The 22188-nt window shown below is 36.1% G+C and overlaps 1 protein-coding gene across 4 annotated transcripts in view; it reads left to right on the top strand.

The window, feature by feature from the left end:
• Positions 1 to 22188, top strand: part of UNC13C (unc-13 homolog C) — a 201049-nt gene that overhangs the window by 54050 nt on the left and 124811 nt on the right. For all 4 annotated transcript variants that reach the window (XR_011327075.1, XM_069798209.1, XM_069798208.1 and 1 more), the window contains 3 exons: positions 4429 to 4500; positions 9629 to 9848; positions 18160 to 18387. Coding sequence is in view for 3 of the 4 variants with exons in the window: in XM_069798209.1 (XP_069654310.1) it covers positions 4429 to 4500; positions 9629 to 9848; positions 18160 to 18387 (520 nt within the window). In the remaining variant the exon portion in view is untranslated. The remainder of the gene's footprint in view (positions 1 to 4428; positions 4501 to 9628; positions 9849 to 18159; positions 18388 to 22188) is intronic.

Genomic DNA, 22188 nt, shown 5'->3' with positions numbered 1-22188 from the left:
GTATTACAGTGGTGTCTAGTAATGATTGTGTAGTTAGGCTAAGTTGCCATTTCCTTTCTAAATCCACTTTCTGAGCTTAATATTGCAGTTCTGTTGAACATTTCAGGATCAGACATCAACTTTTTTAATAGAAAAATTGTAGGAACGGGGTAAGTAATTTCAGAGAATAGCAGTTTTTCCTTTTGAGTCATTTCTTCCTCCTTCCTGCCCCCACCTCCCCTCCCCCAAGCAACAGAGGACAAATCTGTTGTCCGAAATAATAAAGTCAAGATCCCTAGAGTGATCATAGAATCAGCACAGAATCAGAATGGTTGGGGTTGAAAGGGACCTTAAAGATCATCTAGTCCCAACCCCCCTGCCGTGGGCAGGGACACCTTCGTCTAGACCAGATTGCTCAAAGCCCTATCCAACCTGGCCTTGATAAATTACCTGCAGTTGCTCAAAAAGAAACAGTTCTGAAATCATGCAGCTTTTAAATGCTGAAAGCAGTATTTTTTTGTCAGATTCACCCCTGGTGAGTAAGTTTTACATTGCATTAAAAATTTAACAGTGGTTGTAATTGTAAAGTGGTAATAAATATTTTGTCTTCAACTTTTTTTTTCCTGGTGATAGCAGTCTTTAGATTCTTTTAAAGTAAAAAATTGTGAAGGAGAAGATGATCAGGAAAACTGAAATGCTCTGTAAAAACAGAGAAATGACTACTGCATGGCACAGCCAGCATTCATGAACAGTTGCAAAACGTTGGCTTGACTGCTCCTTCCTCCCTGCTACTTTAGCTGCTCAAAACACAGCTTTCTTTTATTTCATCATGGCAGGTGGCTCTTTTTTCACCCACACAATTTTTCATTTAACATTAATTGTGGCTTGAGTCTAATTCTCTTTTACTTATAGTTACTACTTTTCAATGTTTTTGCTAGAATGACTTCTAATTATATTTATTTATTTAAGCTGCTAAGGAAAACTTGGAGGTAATACATAAGACAATGTAGACAGAAGTTATTAGGAGGTCTAAGAGGACTTGAGCACAAATGAGACTAAGTTATTTTAAATCCTGTATCAGGGATTTGGAAAAACATTTTAAAATTAAATACGCAGTGTTCTGCTTTATCATCTTCTCTTATTGGTTTTGGGTTTTTTTTAATAAATTTGTCCATATGTTCATGATACAACAGTACCTACATAGAGATCTTTATACTCTGCAGGTCAAATTCTCATATAAGACATGAGGTAGTATCTGAATGTCAGTTTGAGAGGGTAAGCAAGTGTAAACTGCTGAACAAGTCTTGCGTCCTGTTAAAGGAGATAGTGAAAGGCTTCAGGTTCCTGTTGCTCACCCTGTTCTTTTGATGCTCTGGCAATTTGGACCTCCTTCCTGGAGGCTCCAGATGATTAGCTACACTTACCTTTCTTCCTTGCTACTATTTAAAAACAGAAGGGCTGTAGGGGAAAAAGTTTCCTTGCTGCATTCATAACATGTCACCTTGTTTCCCATAAATGTGTCTGGCAGCGTTTTTCCCTTCCTCTTTCCAAAATACTTACTCCTCCTTGCTTCATTCCATTGTTAAGAACAGACACTGTTCTGTGTGTGTTCAGTGCTTCAAGCTGTTGAGTTATCACCAACTACAGTATTTCAGAACAGAAATAGTTTATTTATGGGCTTTCTCTTGAAGATGCAGTTTATTCTGACAGTGATGGATAAATGTAAATAATCCTTGTGAGTTTTTTCACTAAAATCCCTGTAAATTTAATCCACAAATCCCTCTAGATATCACTTTCTTCTATTATCCTTCCAACATGACAAACACTTTATTAAGAACAGCCTAATTATCTGTTTCCTATTGGGCTTTGTTATTTTATATAGGGCACTGTAGTATGATTTTAGAGACATTTCTGATTAAGGAGCAAAATGGTTAAACTACATGATTCCAGGAGTAGTCCTTGGGAGAACTGGGCCTCAAGGACATGTGACAGGGTCAAAATTGCTCCCATACTTTCCGTTTTCTCACAGGAAATAGTATCTGTTTATTGATTTATACTGATAGCATGAAACTGCAGTTCTCCTGCTGGTTCATGTACTTTGATATATTGCTGGAGGACAGAATATAGTAGCATTCACTACCCTATATTCAAAGTTAATGTTATTATGCCCTTTGTATTCCTGTCCTGACTAGTCCATGTTGCTCTATAGCCTGGAATGGCTAGGCTTGTGTATTTTAGACCTAAAAGAATCAAATCACTTTCTAAGTATAAGGAACATGAAAACTAACATACTGGAGGCAAGTAAATATAAGTGGCTACGTTTCAAGACTTTGAAAAGAAACTTATGCTTCAAGAGGGATCAGAAGATCGGTGCTTTTAAAATGAATCTTTTTAAACCTAAACTCTACTGATTATGAAAATTGTTTCTTTTCTTCTTACTGTTCCAAACATGTTTTTGCTTGCCATTTCTCACTTTGATGTGTGGGTTCTGTAGCATTAGGTTTTGTCACAAAAAAAAATTGAAGAAGAAAAGCCTGGGCTCTATTTAATCTTTCCTGTCACTTTGTCAATCTCCCTGGTGCACACTAATGGAATTTACCATATTCACAGAAATAGAAGGAAAAGATGGTCACAGAGAAGCAAACAGAATTATTTACTTATTAATAATGGAGTGGGAAAACTGATAGCAAATTAATGGCATAGACTTGGTAAACTGCTGACAGTTTAAAAGAAAAAAAAAGGGGGGGGAGAGGTTCTTTGCATCCCATATTAACTCTAATAGGCCAGTGATGAATCAAATCAAGTATTTCTGTGCCAAGGATGACTCCTTACCCTATAATTGGTTTCACAAGATTAGTAATTTTGTGTCTATCTGCAAGTTTAATTACTATCAAGGGAAACTTATTGAAAATTGAATGGGTATGTTCTCAGGGGAAAGTGAACATTTAAAATTAAAATTAACAGTCTTAATATCTCTAAACAAAAAAAAAATCCATTTAAATTATGTGAGTGTTAAAAATTATAAAATGGGAAGAAATTGGAATTGTCTCTCCATCCAAAGATTAATGATGCAGTTTCTCTGCTGATGTGAGCCTAAATTGCTTCTGACCCAATATGTATTTCACAAAAATAAGAATGTCATATGCAAAACATCACTGAAACTTTTGCTGTAATAGCTCTGTAATGGCGGACTACAGAGACCCAGTTCACAGTAAGGTGAAAATCTGTATCCTCACAACAAAGGCAACAACAGACTTATGGTTAGTGGATGGTATAATTAATCATCCTCACACTGCTAGACTATGAGGGCAGCAATGTATGACAAAGCAGATGCTGGATTACGGGAGAGAGGTAAAGCACAAGTATACAGGCACACTTGGAATGATGTAGAATGGGGAAAGGATGCATGAGCCCAATTTTGCTGGTAAAATACAGCAATTTAGCAGGGTTATGGTTAATATTTTGTACAGTGGAATAAATCTTATCTGTTTCTGTCAGGCCAAAAAGACTACTGATAGCAGAAGTTATATTCAGAGTTGAAATATTATTTGGAAAACACAGAGAACTCCTTTTCCCAGAGTCTTTTTCTTTCTGATCATTATACTCTCTATTTAATTCTCAAGGATCCATTTAAATTACAGGGATATTGGAGTAAGGAAAATAAAATTTCCTTGTTTATTGTATATTAAAAAATACTTTGAGTACTTTTGTGTGTACTATACTAGAGCAAATGAGATTGTCTCTACAACCAAGGACTTAGTCTTCAGAACTGGAAGGTGTTCATATACCCATAACATCATGTGGGCAAAAGAAGACAGATTGAGACAGAGTTCCAGCCTTTTATACTCCCTCCAAGAACCAGAGTATTTCTCCGTATAGCTATTCATAGTATTCAATGAATATTGTCTTTAAGGAAAAAATTACTTTTAGGTTTCCCAAAGACTTTTTATTTAAGACAAGTAGCATTTTATATACATACAGACAGTTTAAAAATGCTCAGTGAGTTATAAAAAATTATCTGGACTGACAACTTAAACCGTAAGACTATTACAAAATGATCTCCCATGTTGCTGCAGGGACAGACAGCTTCCAAATTAGGGCAGGATGCCTATCCTTGTACCACATTCATTTGGTTGGCAAAGCAAAAAACCAGTGACAGCCTGTGGTTTAAAAAACCTGAGACATAAACCTCTGAATAACAGGTTTTATATTAGAAATGGCAGTTCAGCTAGGCACTGCTGAAAGAAACAGTAATGATGATGGAAAGCACGCTTGCATTATGTACTGAAGCCTTAAAAATTGTGTGCTGCAAACATTAACTAAGTTTTTGCAACTCCTACAGTTTTGCTTAAATCCAATAGCATAATCAAGTACGACTTGCATTCCATTAGATTCAACAACTGGAGTTACTAGTGTAATTTTTAACAGTTTTGCATTTGTTTTAAACAGACACTTGCAGCTCGAAAATCTGGTATTTCCATGGCCATGCTCATCCGGACCTCCATAAACAATGATGAAATGGTAAGTGTTTTCAATGGCAGGTTTAAGCCATTTAAGTAATGGAGAAATTTTTATTCAGAGCTCTTCAGAAATTATTTCAGCCTTAGACATTCCAAACTGGATAAGACTGAGTGTATAAGCATTCCATTTATTGTGTAGGAACTTCCAGGGACCTTGAGCAGAATTTGCTGCCTGATCCACAGTGACAAGACCAGGTTTGCTTCTGCTGACTCACATCCATGATGGTCAGAAGAGACTAAGCAAGAAACCTTTGGTTTAAAAAATAGTTACTTGGGAAACCTTTTATTTTAAATTGTCCAGCGGCACCATGCTTTACCTGCAGTCTTTCAGCATCTGTCTCTCATCATCACACCATGAGTACAATTAGAATGACAGGACTTTGCAAGAAAGTTTCTGTGTGATTTCCACCCCCTCCCCAACCCCCCAGTCCATACAGGTGGCTGGGACGTTAATTGATTTTGTAAATGTAACTCATGCTAATAACATATGTGATTCAAGATAAAGAAATATTTAATTCATACAAGAAGTGAACAGGAGAATCTCTCGAAAAAAATATATTCTCATAGCTAGTAAAACCTGTGTGTTGTGGTTTTCAATTATTGACTTCACTTACATTTTGCAAAAGAAATTTATTTTAAAGAAAAACACAACAGGTGCCATTTTCTTCAGGAATACTTAAAGTGTGACGCAAGCGGATTTACATGGCTGAAGTAAGCAAAGCACTAATTGAAAGGAATAAAGACCTCTTTTGTGTTCCTTAAATTGCTAGTGCAAACATAGCCTTCTAGAATATATTTTGAAAAAAGTGTTGAATTTTTTTTACACTGTTGTTAAGCTCCATAGTAGAAGAATGGAAGAGCAGAACATGTTGACAGATACTCCGGAGACTGAAACCCATAGCACGAGCATACACACGTCCATCACTCTTCTCTGATTTATTGTGAACTTTCTGTGCCTATATGGTAATCATAAAGGAATAATTTGGTAGTGCTCAGGGGTGGATTGATGAGGTCGGAAACAGCTGGTGTTTGAAATGACCTTTCAGTAGAAGAGGTAGTTATTTTGTTTTTCTATCTCAAAATAGCAACAAAGGATGTTAGAATAAAGGATAACTATGGAATCTTAAAAAGAAGTTAAAGGCTGAGGGAAAATTATAGAGAACAAACTTATGCCGTGTAAGTGGTGCAAAATGAAGACTTTTTCCATCTGTGTTATAGCTGCTACAAAAATATCTAAGTTCAGTAAAAGACCCAAAGATACTCCATATACTTTACTAAAAGATGTCAACTAAACAAACAAATAAAACCATTTATAAGTATTACTACCTTTTATGACAATAAATACAACTATTTGTTTACATGCCTCCCCTCAAGCAAAAAAACACCAGGCTGTGAATTTGGAGGGCTAAAGGTGAAAGTTTTGGAGATAATATTAATTGCCAACAAATGCAGGACAAGAAAGAATAATTTGGACTGCACTTACAGATTCTCACTTAAGTGGTACTGTTCAGGAGGAAAAAAGGCAGCAGCAAATCCACTTGAACAGCTCAATGTAAACGTTTCTCCAATGCTTGCTGTCAATCAGGAGAAACTACTGAACTATGGCTCAGGAGAAATGGAAAGGGAAAAATAAGTTGAATGTATTTTTATGCCACTATACTCTTTGGCCTCCATTTGAACCAGGCCATATGAAAAACTGTGTACTAGTAATAGATATTTCTTAAGAAATCTTTAAATAAAAACATAAGTCCAAAGGCAGACAACAAATATAATTTAGAAACATAAAAGGGCATTTGATAAGAAAATGTAAAAAGCTAATTCAGAGAACAGATGAATAAGAGAAGCCTGTCTTATGCCAAGCCCCCATTAAACATACTAAAGAGAAGTAGGTACTCTTCAGAGCATAAATGTAACGGTACAGCCAGTAAAACCACTTGCAAGATATTTAAAACAAGTGAAAGGTACTACTTTTGTACTTGGTCTGTAAGTAGCCAGCAGAACTTAATGCCCTAAGGCATCATTAAAACTGAGTAGAGCAAGATTTGAAAACGATAAGAACAGACATTTTTCAGGCATAAAAGAGCTCTGCAGATACTCTCGACAAAACCAGATGAAGAAGTGCAGTCACCGCTGAGAGTTAAGGAAGAAAATCCCCTTTGGGCAAGTTATTCCTCTGATTAAAGCTTTTCTGGATTTTACTCTCCCTCAACTTTTTCTGGAGAGAATATTAGCAACTCTGACAGAAGCAGGTTATTTGGCTGATTAGATTCAGTATGGAAATTCTTTGAACAAATGCCTTTTATTAAAAATCAAATGCCACTTACTCCAAAAATTAAAACCTGAGGTTAAATGCTTTGCACGTTGCCACCTGACATTGCTATCCTTCTGGTATAACACATTCATGACACAGTGAGTTTGTATGTTCTCAGGCACTGATCCAAAGACATTTTAAGCAGTATCAAAGTATGAACTTCAGTGATGCTGAAACGTATGCTTTCAATTGAGCATTTGTTTAATTGCTTTGCTGAACAAAGAGGCAGAGCTGCAAGTTTGTGAAAATAATACATTGATGACACTGAAAAAGTATCTTAAGTAGTATATGACAAATAAACTTCACTTTGGAGGATAAGCATATATCCTAACTAAATAATCCTCCTATATATTAACAGTGCTAAATGTTGCCATGCCCAGAGCTCAGTGAATGCATATAATAGATATATTTAAACAGAGAAGAGTATTAGGAATGAAAGCTTCTAGATAGTAAGATAAATGAAATTCTCCTTTACAGTTGTAGTTTTCTTTATCAACAACAGTGGAAAGATCATGTTCAGCAGCAAAACCAATCTATAAATTGTGTCTTTCAGCTGAAAACTTCATTCACCCTCAGATGTTTATTTCAAGGCCTGTTGGACTGTGCCATTTCATTACTTAATGCCATTTCAGAAATAGATAAGTTACTGTCAAAATTCTAAAATTATTTATACTGTGAAAAAATAGTGAAGCTGAACAGGGTGAAAGGGCAGGATTTGTACTGATACTACTAGAGTTCAGAAGTGCGAGAGTATAATCTGCAAAGGAATCTTCAAAGACCTGGTGGTTTCTGAGAAACACAATACCTCAACAAGCTGCGTAAATTCACTTTAGGTTGTTTTTGAAGTTTTCTTTCTGATCTCTGTAGCTGGTAAGCTGTGACGTGGGAAGCAGGGGGTGAATAAATGCACAAAGGTGAAGTTTGCTGAGTTAGCTGGCCATGACTATCCCAGTCCTTCTTAGGCTCTGCCAAATCAAACCAGTGCAGAGCTTTGCTTGCTTTCAGGGGAGTTACTAGATGGCTAATTGTCTAGGATAAGCTAAGAAAGCACCTTGGAGAGCAATTCAATATTTGTTTTGGTCTTTATTGCTATACCAACTTCTTTTCTTAGTTCACTTCTACAATGTTCTCAGAGGTGCTAGGATCAAACGTCCATGAAATGTCTGACCGCATGTTTTTTGGCCACACTTCACAGGATGGATGTTGTCTTTAGCATATGACTATGAACTTCAGTAAGACCTGTTGCAGCCTAAGCTACTTAACATTTGTTTTTTGTTATTTGTAGTGCTTGAACCTATGAATCAGTAGATTTATGACTACATGATAATGATTCTCCTGTGGTAGCAAAAGTCCTTTAATTGACACATCTGATTGTGCAACATTATACGGATATGCACACAAAAAAAAATTTTTTTTTTCAGACAATTTATTATTAGCAGAATTTCTCACGTTTGAGTGGAGATGCAGATAAATAAAATCAAATGCATGTCAGCATGTTGTTAGGCTAATATCTTGTATTTGCCATATACTTACCACAGCTAAATATTAAAATTATAGGAGTGTTAATAAATGCTTAACTGAGTAAGTCAGCCTTGCTTTCTATACTGTTCTATTTCTATCTGTGTGGTGGTAATTTTAAAGCTCGTATGGACAAACAACACAAATTCCGAAATGTTGTTCCCCAGTTTGCTACAGCTACACAGCCAGCATTACAGCTACCTTGCATTATATCCACACAAGATGAAGAGATGGTATGACAGACTTTCAGAAATATCCCACTTCCCACTGTACTACCTTTTTTAATATGGTTTCTTCTTTCTAAATGAAACAATTTATTAACTTAGAAGGGAACAGGTCTAGAACTTCTAATAGATTTATGGCAGCCATGTGTGCATTTGAGGGGGGGAACCCATACACACAAAAAAACCCCAAGGTCATATTTTTGTGTGGTACCAAGTGCTGCCTACAGGCTGCTGAGTTTTTCGTATTCCCAATAAATAACTGGACTTAGAAGATCTGGGTGCCTGAAAACAAAGCTCAAATGAACAAATCAGACCATTGTGGCCATGTAACCCTATGTTTTGTATACAAAACTTCAGGGACTCCTTTGTTTTCACCTTATTAAGGGCTAAGGAGCTGAGATTCAGGTTGTTTGCAGTACTAATCAGTGAATAGGTGATAATTGTTTTTCTACTAGAACTGGTCATGGGTCCTATGCCAAAACAGTCCAGATTTTTGAGAGTATGGATCATTCTTTTTTACAGGTAAAAAGCCTCTTGGCTTAAAAAGGAAGTAGTGAGTATGCTATTATAGGAATACAGAAAAAATGGAACTGTAAAATTGGCCCAGTTTTATCTGATGAGGAGATTATATAGACATGAAGTATTAAAGGATAGCACAGTATATAATCAAAGTACATTTTGTGCAGTGTGTCTAAGTTCCTGTAGAAAGATAAAAATTCAGAAGTAATGTGTTAGGTATTCACTTAAAAGGCACTAATGAATGTAATGCTAATGATTTTTTTTTTTTTTGCCTCAGAATATAAAAAATATATAGTACTATGTTAATTGACTGACCTGAGTCCAATTTAACTCTCCTGTTTCTGTAATCAGTCAAAAGAGTCATCCAGGGTTCTTTTGTCTTCAAAGTGCAAGGAAAAATGAGTGAATCAGTGTTTTGCAAATTAGTTCATACTTCTATGTATATTCAGATTTTTTGTAACATTGTAAGTGTAATGAGATATACTTTAGCTCCAGTTCACATGTATTAAGCAATACTTCAACAGAAGTCTTGGTTTATTTTTGTTCTTATCCAACAGAAAATACATGTCTTCAAGAAGACATTGCAGGCTTTGATCTATCCAATATCATCAACTACACCTCATAACTTTGAAGTTTGGACAGCTACAACTCCTACCTACTGTTATGAATGTGAAGGTCTACTTTGGGGCATAGCCAGACAAGGCATGAGATGCACCGAATGTGGTGTCAAATGCCATGAGAAGTGCCAAGACCTTCTAAATGCTGACTGTTTGCAGAGTGAGTATTTCCTGACAGCTAAAGCTTTGCTATACTTCACACCTTTGGATTTTGTGTGTACACTCAGATATTTCCTGAAATGAAGGGCCAGATCATCAGAAATCAGTGAAGGCATGTTGATGTTCATTGGCTGAGGAGCTAGCCAGAAACTTTATGAAATACCTACTTTTGGTTTTGTCCTTGGAACTTGCTGAAAGTTGCTGGTCAGTTACAAAATAATGTTTGGTAGCATCAGTATATTATTTACTTTTCACAGTCTATGGCTACATCCAGAGCAATTTGTTACATGAAGTAAACCCTCTTTGTTTTATTTTACTCAGAATACAAGAAATGTCAAAGCAAAGATAAAAAGATATATTCCTAATGCTTATTGTAGTCATATTAATATGCTGTAGAACAGACAAAAATATGAAAGAGTAAATAGGTTCTTGTCCCTTCAAAATACCAAACCATGGATGTGTAAGGGAAAAAAAATATTAGTCAGGAAGTCCTTTGAAACTAGAATTAGGGTGAAACAACCTTTTTCTTTGTTTTTTCACTGGCCAGATTGATTCCAGTCACCATGCATTCTCCTGCAAAAATATCTGAGGTGCATTTAAACCATACTGAAATTACAACACAATTACTACACAAGATTCTAAACAATAGAAAATCAAGACCTACAAACTTTCTGATATTCTGATTTTTTTGAATGGAAAGGGCTTTTACAACTCTGGAGTTACTCCACGTTGTTCACTGTTGATATGTTCCTGAGGGTTTACCTAGCTTGTACATGTAGGAAAAGTACATAGATGTTCCAGTCAGGTCTTCTTTCTTCCCTCTGTGTTCTCTGTGTGAGCAGCTGTCTCAAGGGATGGATTCTTGAGATTCATATTGTTCAGGAACTATAACTATATCTTGGAGCAACTGACCCCATGGAGCATAGATCAATGACAAATTTCTAAACCAAACTGCTTAATTGTGGTTAATTGTGATTCTACACTGTGGTTGAAACTGGGCTGTGTTTGACAGCTAAGCTTTTGACATAGTTTCACAAGTGAGAAAAGAATGTTTGCTTTGAAAATCAAATATTATAAAAATATATTGTGCAGCATTAATATGTTTGTTGGTGGTGAGTTTTCAAAAGTGTATAAAGCAAAGAAGATACTCATTCGTAGCTTCTTCAATAAGTGCAAATAACTTCCATTACCTGGATAGTAACAAAACAAGGTATGCTTTCATAATGTCAGTTCCTGCTCACTCTTATTAACTAATTGTCCCATTTCATTCTAGGTACATTTTAAGACTAGCTAAAAATAATTAATTGCACATCAGCCCATTGATGTCTCTGTTTTAGGTAATCATTTGACACCCGAGTTCTGCTGGGAATCATTTGGCTTATTGTCCTGGTTTTGTCTGGGACAGAGTTAATTTCTTCTTAGTAGCTAGTACAGTGTTTTGGATTTAGTGTGAGAATAATGTTGATAACACACTGGTGTTTTAGTTGTTGCTAAGTAGCACTTATCCTAAATTAAGGATTTTTTCAGTTTTCCATGCCCTGCCAGCAGGCAGGTATACAAGAAGCTGGGAGGGAGCACAGCCAGGATAGCTGACCTGAACTAGCTAAAGGGATATTCCATACCACAGAACATCATGCTCAGTATATAAACTGGGGGGGCGTTGGCTGGGAGGGGCGGATCGCCGCTTGGGCATCAGTCAGCTGGTGGTGAGCAGTTGCATTATGCATCACTTGTCTTTTCTTCGTGTTTTTTTTTAATTTATTTTATTATATTCCTTTTCATTATTAGTAGTAGTATTAGTATTATTAGTATTACATTTTCTTTTACTTTAGTTATTAAATCATTCTTATCTCGACCCACAATTGAATTTTTTTCAATTCTCCTCCCCATCCCACTGGGTGGGGGGAGTGAACGAGCAGCTGTGTGGTGCCTAGTTGTTGGCTGAGCTTAAACCACAACACTTATATTACATGGACTTAGAGGCATGAAAATCAGTTAAAAGAATGATGAGCTTGTACTTCTGCTGGCAACAGGATATGTGCAAGTCACTTGCCAACTAACTGCTCATTAAGTTGATGGAGGAAGTAGGAAGTAGAAATAGCTTTCCTAAATTTAATCTCTCCCCTCATGCACATCTTGTTTAGTACTATTTATGTACAGGAGGAAGAAAACATGGAGGAGGGGCACTGCATTGATTCTGATATTCTCAAAATGGAACATGGGATTCATCTTGCAGGAGGGCCTCCAAAACAAATCTGTATGGATTGCAGTGGATCTAACTGAAATTTACTTTCTGCACATTCCTCAAGGAATTGGGCTATTGCTGGATTTGGAGCTACGTTGTTTGAACTCTCATTTGCTTCTCCTTGAAAATGCTGATTGTATTCTGTGGCAGAGAGATAACTATCAAGTGTTCTATACAGTGTTGTGGGAATTCCCCTATCATAATTACATACATAATGGTCTAGAAATAAAACATAGCTGAAACTTTCTCCATCAGAAGGGGACGTTTTCTTTCTGAGGATTTAACAGAATAGCATATCATGTTCTAATGCATTGTTTCAGGAATATTTTTAATTTAAGAAAATCAGGATTGATTCACTCCATGAATGAGGTGCATACAAGACATCTTGATTTGACAGTAGAGTAATGAAGTATTGCAAAGATCAAATGGTTATGAGCATTGTAACGATACCTTTCTGTTTGGAGGAACCTTTCTGTTGCTGTTAGTTGGGTTCTTTTTGTCTCGCATCTTGTTTCACATCTGTGAAAACCCTCCTCTATTCCACCAGGCTTCCCAACCTAGTTACTGCATGCCATTCAGTCCCTTTTTGAATTACATTAGAGGTAATTGGGAGGGTTTTTGTATTGAAAGTTTGATATGGCAAGCGCATTTATTTCTATCTCACGGATCGTCGGTGCTATAATGCACTCTACTAAGTACAGCAGAACACGCATCAATGGTGCATTCTAAAGAGATACCTCACATTCAATCACCCCTGATTTTAAGAATATTTAGACCTGACTTTTAGGATTTTGATTCATTTTTATCAGAGAAAACAGCAGTTAAGTCTTTGTCTTCTCATTCCTGCAGAAGTTTGCAGAGTAAAAAATGAAAACCTCCTGAGATGCCTGTGGAAGCTAGCATTTTAATCTATTTCTGCTATTTGAGAGTGTCACAGTTCAAACAGGAATTGTTACTAAAGCTATTTCTGCTCAGTTATAAAAGCATTGTGAGAAAAGCAAGATCCAAGATCATGTCCCTGACAATATCAGGGCTACGAGTTTCTTGCAGTCCTTATGTAGTCTATGATTTCTCATAGTAGAGAATAGTTAGAGAGATTGTTCTTTCTGAGACTTCTTAAAAGTGATGAAATCTCTTGTCATTGTACACACTGGAAAACAGCATTCAAGCCAGCTAGGCTCGAGTGTAATGCTTTTGTATTTCTGTTTGCATGACCTCCAGTCTGGTTGCAGTTCACCTTCTTCTGAGCAAGAGTACAGGAACTGATTCCAAGTGTAACTTTCTAGAGCTGAGCTGTTTTTCAGGGTGCCACAACCATGCAAGTGACATGAGAGATGTATCCATCCCTGTAATAGTTGAATCTTGGCTAAAACTGAAAAGCTACAAAAGACACCCACAGTAAAAGTATCCTTTTTATCTTCCTTTTCACTTATCTGAAGAGAAACTCAGCCCAGAGGTTCCCTGGTCCATATCACCAGCCCAAAAAAACGTAACAAATGGTTCAGAGCACCATATTGCCTTTGAAGAATTTTTACAAATATATAAATGATAAGATAGAGAGAAAGCCTGCAAAAAATAAATAGGATTGGAAGTCATCTGTGGTGTAAACAGTTTGGAAACATTGAACAACTGAGTCTTGAATGAGTAAACCTCTAGAAGGCAAACTGCAGATACAAAAATATTTAACACACCTAAGGGATCCCAATCTTCCCATTAGTATGGAAATGTTTTTGAGCATCCTGTCATATTTTTTGCAACAGATGAATTGTTCAGTGAGTTTGAATATTATACTACTTTGAAAATGAGATTTATGTACTTTGTTTCATTTATGTTAAAAATATTTAACGTTCCATTGAAAAAATGAATTGACCAGTGCAGTTGGTTAAATCTGTATTGCTAAGAAAGCTGATGCTAACAGTATCATAAAGTGTAATGAATGTGGTGTACTGTGGTTATTTTTATCACAGTCATCCTTTTGGCCATCTCATAATCACTAGGACATATTGGCCTCCAAGCTTTGGGATTTATTTTTTTTTAATGTAATGGTTGTTAATGTAGACTGTAGAGATGAATTAACATCTCAAGAACTTTAAGGTCAATATCTAAGCTTGTTCTAAATTAGGTTTAAAAAAAATCAGCAGTACTTTCATTAGACCTCTCATCTTCAACAAGATATCCCTTTCTAGTAGTAGGTGCAATATTGAATCTGAATTGATTTCAATCATGTTGAGTTTGCATCAGTCCCTAGAGTAAAAGGGGCTTGTTAACTTCCTGTGCAATGTAAGTTACGATATTGTCTTAATTAGTCTGATCAATACTACATGAAAAGAGCTGTTGATAGAATGTCAGCAACAGAGGATGTAAAAACAGCTGCAGTAAATAATTTAGTATAAATAGAAGGCTATGCTGATTTTTCAGTAAAACTTAAAGGAAGTTGCGTTTTAATGCATATTCCAATTTTATCTGTATTGTCTCAGAAATCAGCAAGGTTTTCATTGTTGCCACTCAGATTGTGTCCATGGTTTATCATTTGATTATGATGTTGTATCTGTACTTCTTAAAGAAGGGCAGAAAATAAGAGAAAATGAAAAATGTTGCTTTCCTGCATCTTGCAAGAACCACCTGTCACGCTTTCCAGGCAGCTCAGCAATCATGTCTTTTGTGATAAAATCACTAGAGAATTCTTCAACTAGTATTTGGTTTCATGGTAGCGTTTAATTCTTTTTCTACCAATTCCCAGTTTTTCAGTGTGGAAAATCCTTAATCACTAGAACTTTGGTCTTCTGCATTCAAAAAAATGAGGTACTCGGACCAAGAGATTTTCAGGATTTCTCAAGATTTAATAGCCATGGAAAATACCTTGAAGAAGCTATATAATTCAGCCTTTTTGACAATCTGGAATCATTGGTATCTGGTATCTCATCCCACACTTTCCCAATCTTACAACATTATGGCTTCCTACTTTATTATATATATTTACATACAGTTCTTTCTTTTTTTTGTCCTCTGATGTGCTAAGAAACCTTCAGACACAATGAAAATAGTAAAGAAAACACAGCATAAAATATTTGTTTTGTAAGACTTCACTGAGATCTTATGCTGAAAGATAACCCTTTCCAACTCTATAGATGTGTTGATAATTTCTTCTTTAGCTATTGCAAGCTGAGAGTGCCTCAACAAAAAATGCCATTAAAAGAACATAATGGTGTTTGGTGGTATTGTAGAGAAGGAACTATGTTCCTCTTCAGTATTGAACTATCTGCATTCTAATTGCATAGGAAGTTGTTCAACATAATTTTGTCTTAATTTTACTATCCATTTAAAGGGAACAATAATATTTTGATCCTCCCAGGAGTTGAGGATGACTAGCTGGATGATGTTTTCACAACCTTTTGGAAGGGTAAAGTACTTACTGCTGCTAGTGATAATGATGATGATGATTGTCACACTCAGTGCCATAAGCGTGTAGCATTTAACAACATGAGCTAAAATTCAGCAATACTTATAGCAAGTGGTAATTGATTATAGAATTTGTAGTATTCTTGCATCTTGCTTTATATGTCAGTCTCATCAAGAGTTGAAATAGTCTGTTTAGCACTGCAGGAATTTAAATTTTTGTTTCCAACATTTGTGATATCATTCTGACTACACAAGTCTGATGTTTCTTTCCTTGTACCCAACTGCAAGATGGACATTTGTTTTTTTCAGTACACTTAGGTTATTGCAATACGATATGTATTGTAGGGACATTGATCAGAAACCCTTTCCTCTGACAGACAAAGAGCATTTTATAAGGAGAACTTCACTTCGGCTTTTAAAGGGCCTCTGAGATCAGTTTATGATTTTTAGAGAGAGAAATCTCTCCAGAGCTCTCCTGGGAAGAACTGTGAATAAAACCTGTAACAGCATGGTCTCCTTAGACTCTTTTTTTTTTTTTTTTTTTTTTTTTTTTTAAGCCAGTAAAAGCTGTAGTAGTTTTGATGTCTTGGATAAATCAGCAAATCACCTTAGTATTTTCTTTGTTTTCCAGACTTATTTTATAGGATAGACCTGACATGCTACCACAGGTTAATACAGCCTAGAAGTTATTCTCACATAGATAATATCCTTTGATCTCTTCCACCATCCTCATATATTTACTGAAATATTGATAATGACAATTTTACTGGAGAGAGGAACCTGTCCGTTCCATACCTGTGATATATTATTTTCTTGGGTGGTCACGCAAGAAGAGTTTTGCAAAAGGCCCTAAAGTTTAATATCACACAAGCACAGGTGTGGTGTCTAATAATTGAGTTTTAATACCACAATTTAGTGCCTACTGCTCAGCTTTCTTCCTTTTTATTCTTTTTTATGTTTTTTTTTCCCTGTATCTTTTTCTTTTTTTTTTTCTTTTTTTTTTTCTCTTTTTTTAAATGCTGGCATTTGGTAGTACTGTGAAAACAAAGCATGCTGTCAAGTTACGCTCCAGGTGAGTTATAGATCATTGCCAAGTTATCGGCAAAAGAGAGCCAAGTGTTGCTGCATCTCAGAACCAACCCTGCAATAGCTGTGTTCTGTTATTAGGTTTCCATCTGCATGACACAAGCCTTTGTAGCAAAATATGTTGGGTTTAGTTAGAAGGTTCTCTACTTTCTACTGCCATGATATTTACATCTATTCATACATTTGCATCTTTCTATTTCATAAGAGGAAGGAGACTACTATTACCTCCCTTGAATCCTCTCCCTGGCTTGCAGCTCTTAAGAGCAGGGTAATGCAGGTTCACATCACTCTTAGTATGATGAATTTGCAAAATTAAAATTCATAAGTTTCTGTATCCCTATCTCACTCTTTCCAGAACCTCCTTTGTGTCTACTAGACACAGTATTCCTTGCAGAAATTCCCTGGGTTGTTTCAGAGTTAGAATTCTTGGCAAAGCATTCACTTCATTCAGCTGCAACCTGAGTATAATGTCCTGTCTACTCTTCCGGAGACGGGGCATAGAAGAGTGGCTTACATAGCCATCACAAGATTCCACTCTTAACATCGAGCTTTATGAAGTACTCCTTTGTTCATGCATGATGTTTAAAGAAGGGCTAGAGTGCACTACTGATCTGGAGTGAGGATGTCAAGTCAGTGTTACAGAAGTGTTTGACAGTTAGGGTAATCTTAAACTAATTTAAATGCTTAAATACAGTGAATGCTTACATTCAGTAAATTCTGAATGCTTTGTTAAATGGATTTATGTTATAATTAACTTTTTTTAAATGAACACTCTTCCAGGAAGGAATGAAAAACTTCCCATGAGTGCAGGCAGCATCAGCAAATACTGAGATGTATCTGGAAGCAGTCAAAAAATACCTGAAGCTGCTATGCCTATTTGTTTCTACTGTTCATTGGATTTCCACTGTGGGAGGGCATAGCAGGAGTCTAGATTAATGTCCTTACTGTCAAACTAAAAATTCTCTGAAAAATGTGGTGGAAACATTACCTGGTTTAAATACTGTTTCTATTAATTTGGGGGGCGGGGAAGTGTGTGTCCTAATCAACCAAGTATGGTTTCTTGTACCATCCTACTCCAAAATGAGAGAAAGGAATGAAAATATTATTATATCATGCTGACTCAGAAAAAAATGTAAGAAATTATTTGAAGAATTATTCATATATGCATTATGGAAGTTTAGCTAGTAACAGAGGCAAAGGAGAGAGCAGACAGACCCAGATACTGCACACTTCTACACAGCTTTCTGGCAGAATCAGTATGCCTAATTATATTAGAAATATTACTCACATGTTCAGATATTTTCACAGTACTGATCAGTACTACATAGTAACGATTCAATAAATATTTCTAGGCATAACACATACCTGACTGAAGTTGAATATTAACCTGTCATGTTAAACTAAATCTATTGGTAATTTTAGGTATCACAAAGAATAAATATAAGAGGCTTGATATTATCCAGATAAAACACTTATCTCCTTTGAGTACTGCAGTACCAAGAATTGGCTGGAGACTCTAGAGGAGGAAAAAGAACTGATAGTAACTTTTTAATAAAAGTATTGACCTTTTCTCTCATTTCAGGAGCTGCTGAGAAAAGTTCCAAACATGGTGCAGAAGATAAAACACAGAATATTATTAGTGCTATGAAGGAAAGAATGAAGATTAGAGAGAAAAATAGACCAGAAGTGTTTGAAGTGATCCAGGAAATGTTTAATATTTCCAAAGAAGATTTTGTGCAATACACAAAAGCAGCAAAACAAAGTGTTTTGGATGGAACATCCAAATGGTCAGCAAAAATAACCATCACAGGTAAATTTTCTTCTGAACTGTTTGGTCTAAGAGCTCCTTCTTTCCTAGTCCCCTGGTTCGGGAATAAGATTTATTATAATTTAGAGCTGGAACCGTGTGTTCAGTTGCGTATTTGGTGTATCTATAAATGGTTGAATTTATAGCATCCTAACTGGAATAGTTTTAAGTTACAGCTCTTGGCAAAACTACTTTGTATTCCACTGCTCTAGGAAGGAAGATAAGTAAATGGTCTTGTTGCGTCTCCTCTACCTTCTACCAGTATCTTCTGCACTACTGCTGAATTTTTTGCCCCCAGCTACAAGAGTTAAAGTTCACAATTGCATTTCTGGGTTTTTAATGACTATAATGCTAACACTGCAGCTTACAATTCTAGACCCCATTGGTTTGAAACTCGTCATCCATTCTTGTTGCTTGACTAAGGGTGTGTTCCAGTTTACTGCTGCTGAGCCAGGGAAACCTGCACACCAGGAACATACTCAAGATTGCTTTCAATTGTGTTAGCCTGGTTGCTCGTAGAGATTTGCAGGTCCTCTGACTTTGATATTTCAGTCTTGAAATTAAAACCTTACTACAGAAAATCTAAATAAAAGTTCAGCTGACTACACAGGTCAACCTGACTTCATGTTATATTGGATTAGAGACAAATAGAGATTAAACTAAAAGGCCAAAAAATCAAAAGGCAGTGATGTGAAACAGTAAAGGACTCTGGTTAGATTTCACATCTAAATTAGCCTCAATTTTGTTTTAATGTCATGAAAAATAATAATCCCTCTTCTGATATTAAAAGTAAATTAAATATTTTCTCTTTCTCCAGGGTTTGCATTATTCCTGTTATGGGGGATAAGGATATAAACTTTAGGAACTTATTTTTAGCTTTTACTAGTCAGTTTTGCTAAAAATGAGTAAAACAAAAGCTATATTTTTTAAATAAACAATAGTGTGTACTTAAGTAAGACACATTTTTCTCACTTGCAGCAACTTGCATAAAAGCTGTGTTTAAGTCAGTTCTTGGTGCCTGATGTTTCACACCTGTACATATGGTAATTTTCCTAACGTATTTTACAAGATATTTTCCATATATCCTCTGTAAGATCAAACACATGCACACTTAAAAAAATACAGGAGTGTCCTTTACTACTCTTTTCTTTATGAAACAAGTGACTGGGATACCCTGAGTAGATAGATGGCATTATTTTAGCAAATTACTCAGTAAATGTGCAAATATTTTCAGGCGCTCTATCTTTTAGGTAAACATCACTTTACTAGCGTTGGCACAAAACTCACTTTTATTGCTGAATGGCTTAGTTCTTCTCTTCTAGAAGTAAAACTCATACTGATTTGAGTTGTGCAGAATCATGACCTAATAAATGAATCACAGAATAATTTAGGAAGTGATGTTGGAAGGGATTTCTGCAGTATATTCAAACCTTCTGCTAAAACCAGAGCTAACTTCAAAGTTAGATTAGCTTGCTCAGGGCTTTGTCCAGACTAGATTTGAAACTCTCCAAGGATGGAGATTCCACATTCTCTCTGGGAAACCTGTCCTACTTACTGGACAAGCTGTTTCAGTTATTAACCACTCGTATTGTAAAACTGTTTTCCTTATATCCAGCTGGGATTTCTATTGCTGCAGCTTGTAGCTATTACATCTTACTATTTCACTGTGTGCCTTTGAGAAGACTCCAGCTTCATAGAATCATAGGATAGTTTGGGTTGGAAGGGACCTTTAAAGTTCATCTAGTCCAACCCCTTGCAATGAACAGGGACATCCTCAACTAGATGGGCTTGTCTGGGAGCTTATGGTCTCTGTGACATGCTCTTTATGTAGTTGACGACTGCAGCTTGATTTCCTCTTAGCCTTCCTCTTCTCCAGGATAAGCAAACCCATTCCTTTCTCATATGTCATATGCCCCAATCCCCTAACCAAATTGGCAACCCTCCGTTGGACTTTCTCCAGTTTGTCAATCTTTTGCTGGGTAGCTTGAAAGTGCAGAAACAATATTTCATCTGGGTGTGGCCTCACAGGTGTCAAATAGATGCAAGTAAACACTTCCTTCAATTTGCTGACTATACCCTGAAGAGATAATGCAAGATTCTCTCTTCATGAGAGAATTTCCCACAACAAGTGAAGAAACTTAGAGGCAAACCTAAGCTAACTGTTGGATCTTAGAGAAATATGGAAAGAGAATCCAGACTTCCTGAGGAGCAAAATATTAATAATCTGCAGAGGGAATAGTGGTAATCTTTCCCTGCTGGTGTTTGAGAGATGTGTATTTCCATGTAAATAGCTTAGTATATGTCGTGCCCCAAGTTAGAGAAGACTGCTAATTCCTTCTCTAACTGGCATCATGTTCTACCCATCATTTAAAAAAAAAGAAACCAAACCTAAAAAATCAGTTTTGCTCTGCATTTACCCTTTACCCCAAAATTCCTAAGCCAGGTTGCAAGGTATTTGCTGCAGTCAAACTTGATGGCCATTGTGAAGTCTTTCTTCTTTACAGTCCTTAGAATGCTTGGAAATGACCATGAATATCCTCTGTACTGCACAGAGGTTTGCTGGTGACCTCATGGCAAAGTGTTAAAAGAGTTGTCGAACTTTGTCAGTTGGTTTGGACTGCTTAAAACTGAGTATGAAAATAAACTGGACTTAGACCCAGATCTTCAAATCACTGTATCACAAAGTGTTAAACCAATATTTTCAAAAATAATGAAGCATATTCAATCACATTGCTCTTACGAAAAGTATTATTATTAGTATTTTTTTTGTAATAGCCAAAAGGTTTTCTGTGACATTAATAAAATTTAAAATTTTAAAATATTATTTCACCTTTATCTCATCTTTTTTTAATTTCTGGGTTTGTGTATGTTTTATAATGTACATAATGTATTAGTGGTACATGTATATACTTTGTAAATAAATGAATGTATTTGGGTTGCATGCTCAAAAAATTTTACTATAATAGTCTTGGATTCCATGGCAATTTTTTTTATATATCAAGGAAGGGTCATTGAGAGATGGAATTGCCATTTTCAGTGTTGGCATTCAGGAGGTGAAGGAGAAAAGCATTTGTCAAGTGGACCACAAATTAATTACTCTGTGAGAGTTGGTGGGTGTGTTGTTAGTTATTCATGGCTCTGTAGTCCAAACTAAAGCCCAATCACATTTGGGGCAGTACATAAACTGTACCTGGAGCTGAAGAATAGCAGTATGTGCCAGAAGAAATCTAGGGAAAATCTGAGATTGTGAGTCAGATGGATTAGGAAAAATGGAGGCCATTCTGAAGGTTGTGGGACAGTGCATGAGACTCAGAGTAATTGAATTTTAGGACTGTCACCAAGCCCTGGGGACATGGAGAGGTATGTCAGGGAAAATATTTAACTCATATTCTTACTTTTAATTCTACCTCTAAAGGATACTCAGGCTGCCTTGTATTCAGGCCAGTAGAATAGTTAACAAATCTGGAAGACATTTTCTAAGCTGGCACTTAATTCTCCTGCATAAATAGGAGAGGAATACTTCCTTGCCTTCTAAAAATTTCCCTTTGGATTTACGGTGAATGGGGAAGTCAAAATATGTTCTAGTTCATTTCTAAGAGTTAGTCTTTTCAGTAATAAGATGTGTGAAAAAGTAACAGAAACTTACTTTTTTCACTGAAGTTGGCAGATATGACTGAACCCACACTGGGAGCTGATCTGCTGAGTAAGAAAGTGCCATTTCTCTGTAACTGGTTTTCTGAGAACACTGAGGGAGCTTCATTATCCAAAATGATTGACATTAGAGAATGTTAACTAAATGTTACC

This window comes from Haliaeetus albicilla, chromosome 12 (genome assembly GCF_947461875.1).
Source record: "Haliaeetus albicilla chromosome 12, bHalAlb1.1, whole genome shotgun sequence".
Taxonomy (NCBI): Eukaryota; Metazoa; Chordata; class Aves; order Accipitriformes; family Accipitridae; genus Haliaeetus; species Haliaeetus albicilla.
The sequence above is the reverse complement of the archived record's forward strand: the minus strand, read 5'-3'. Positions and strand labels throughout refer to the sequence as shown.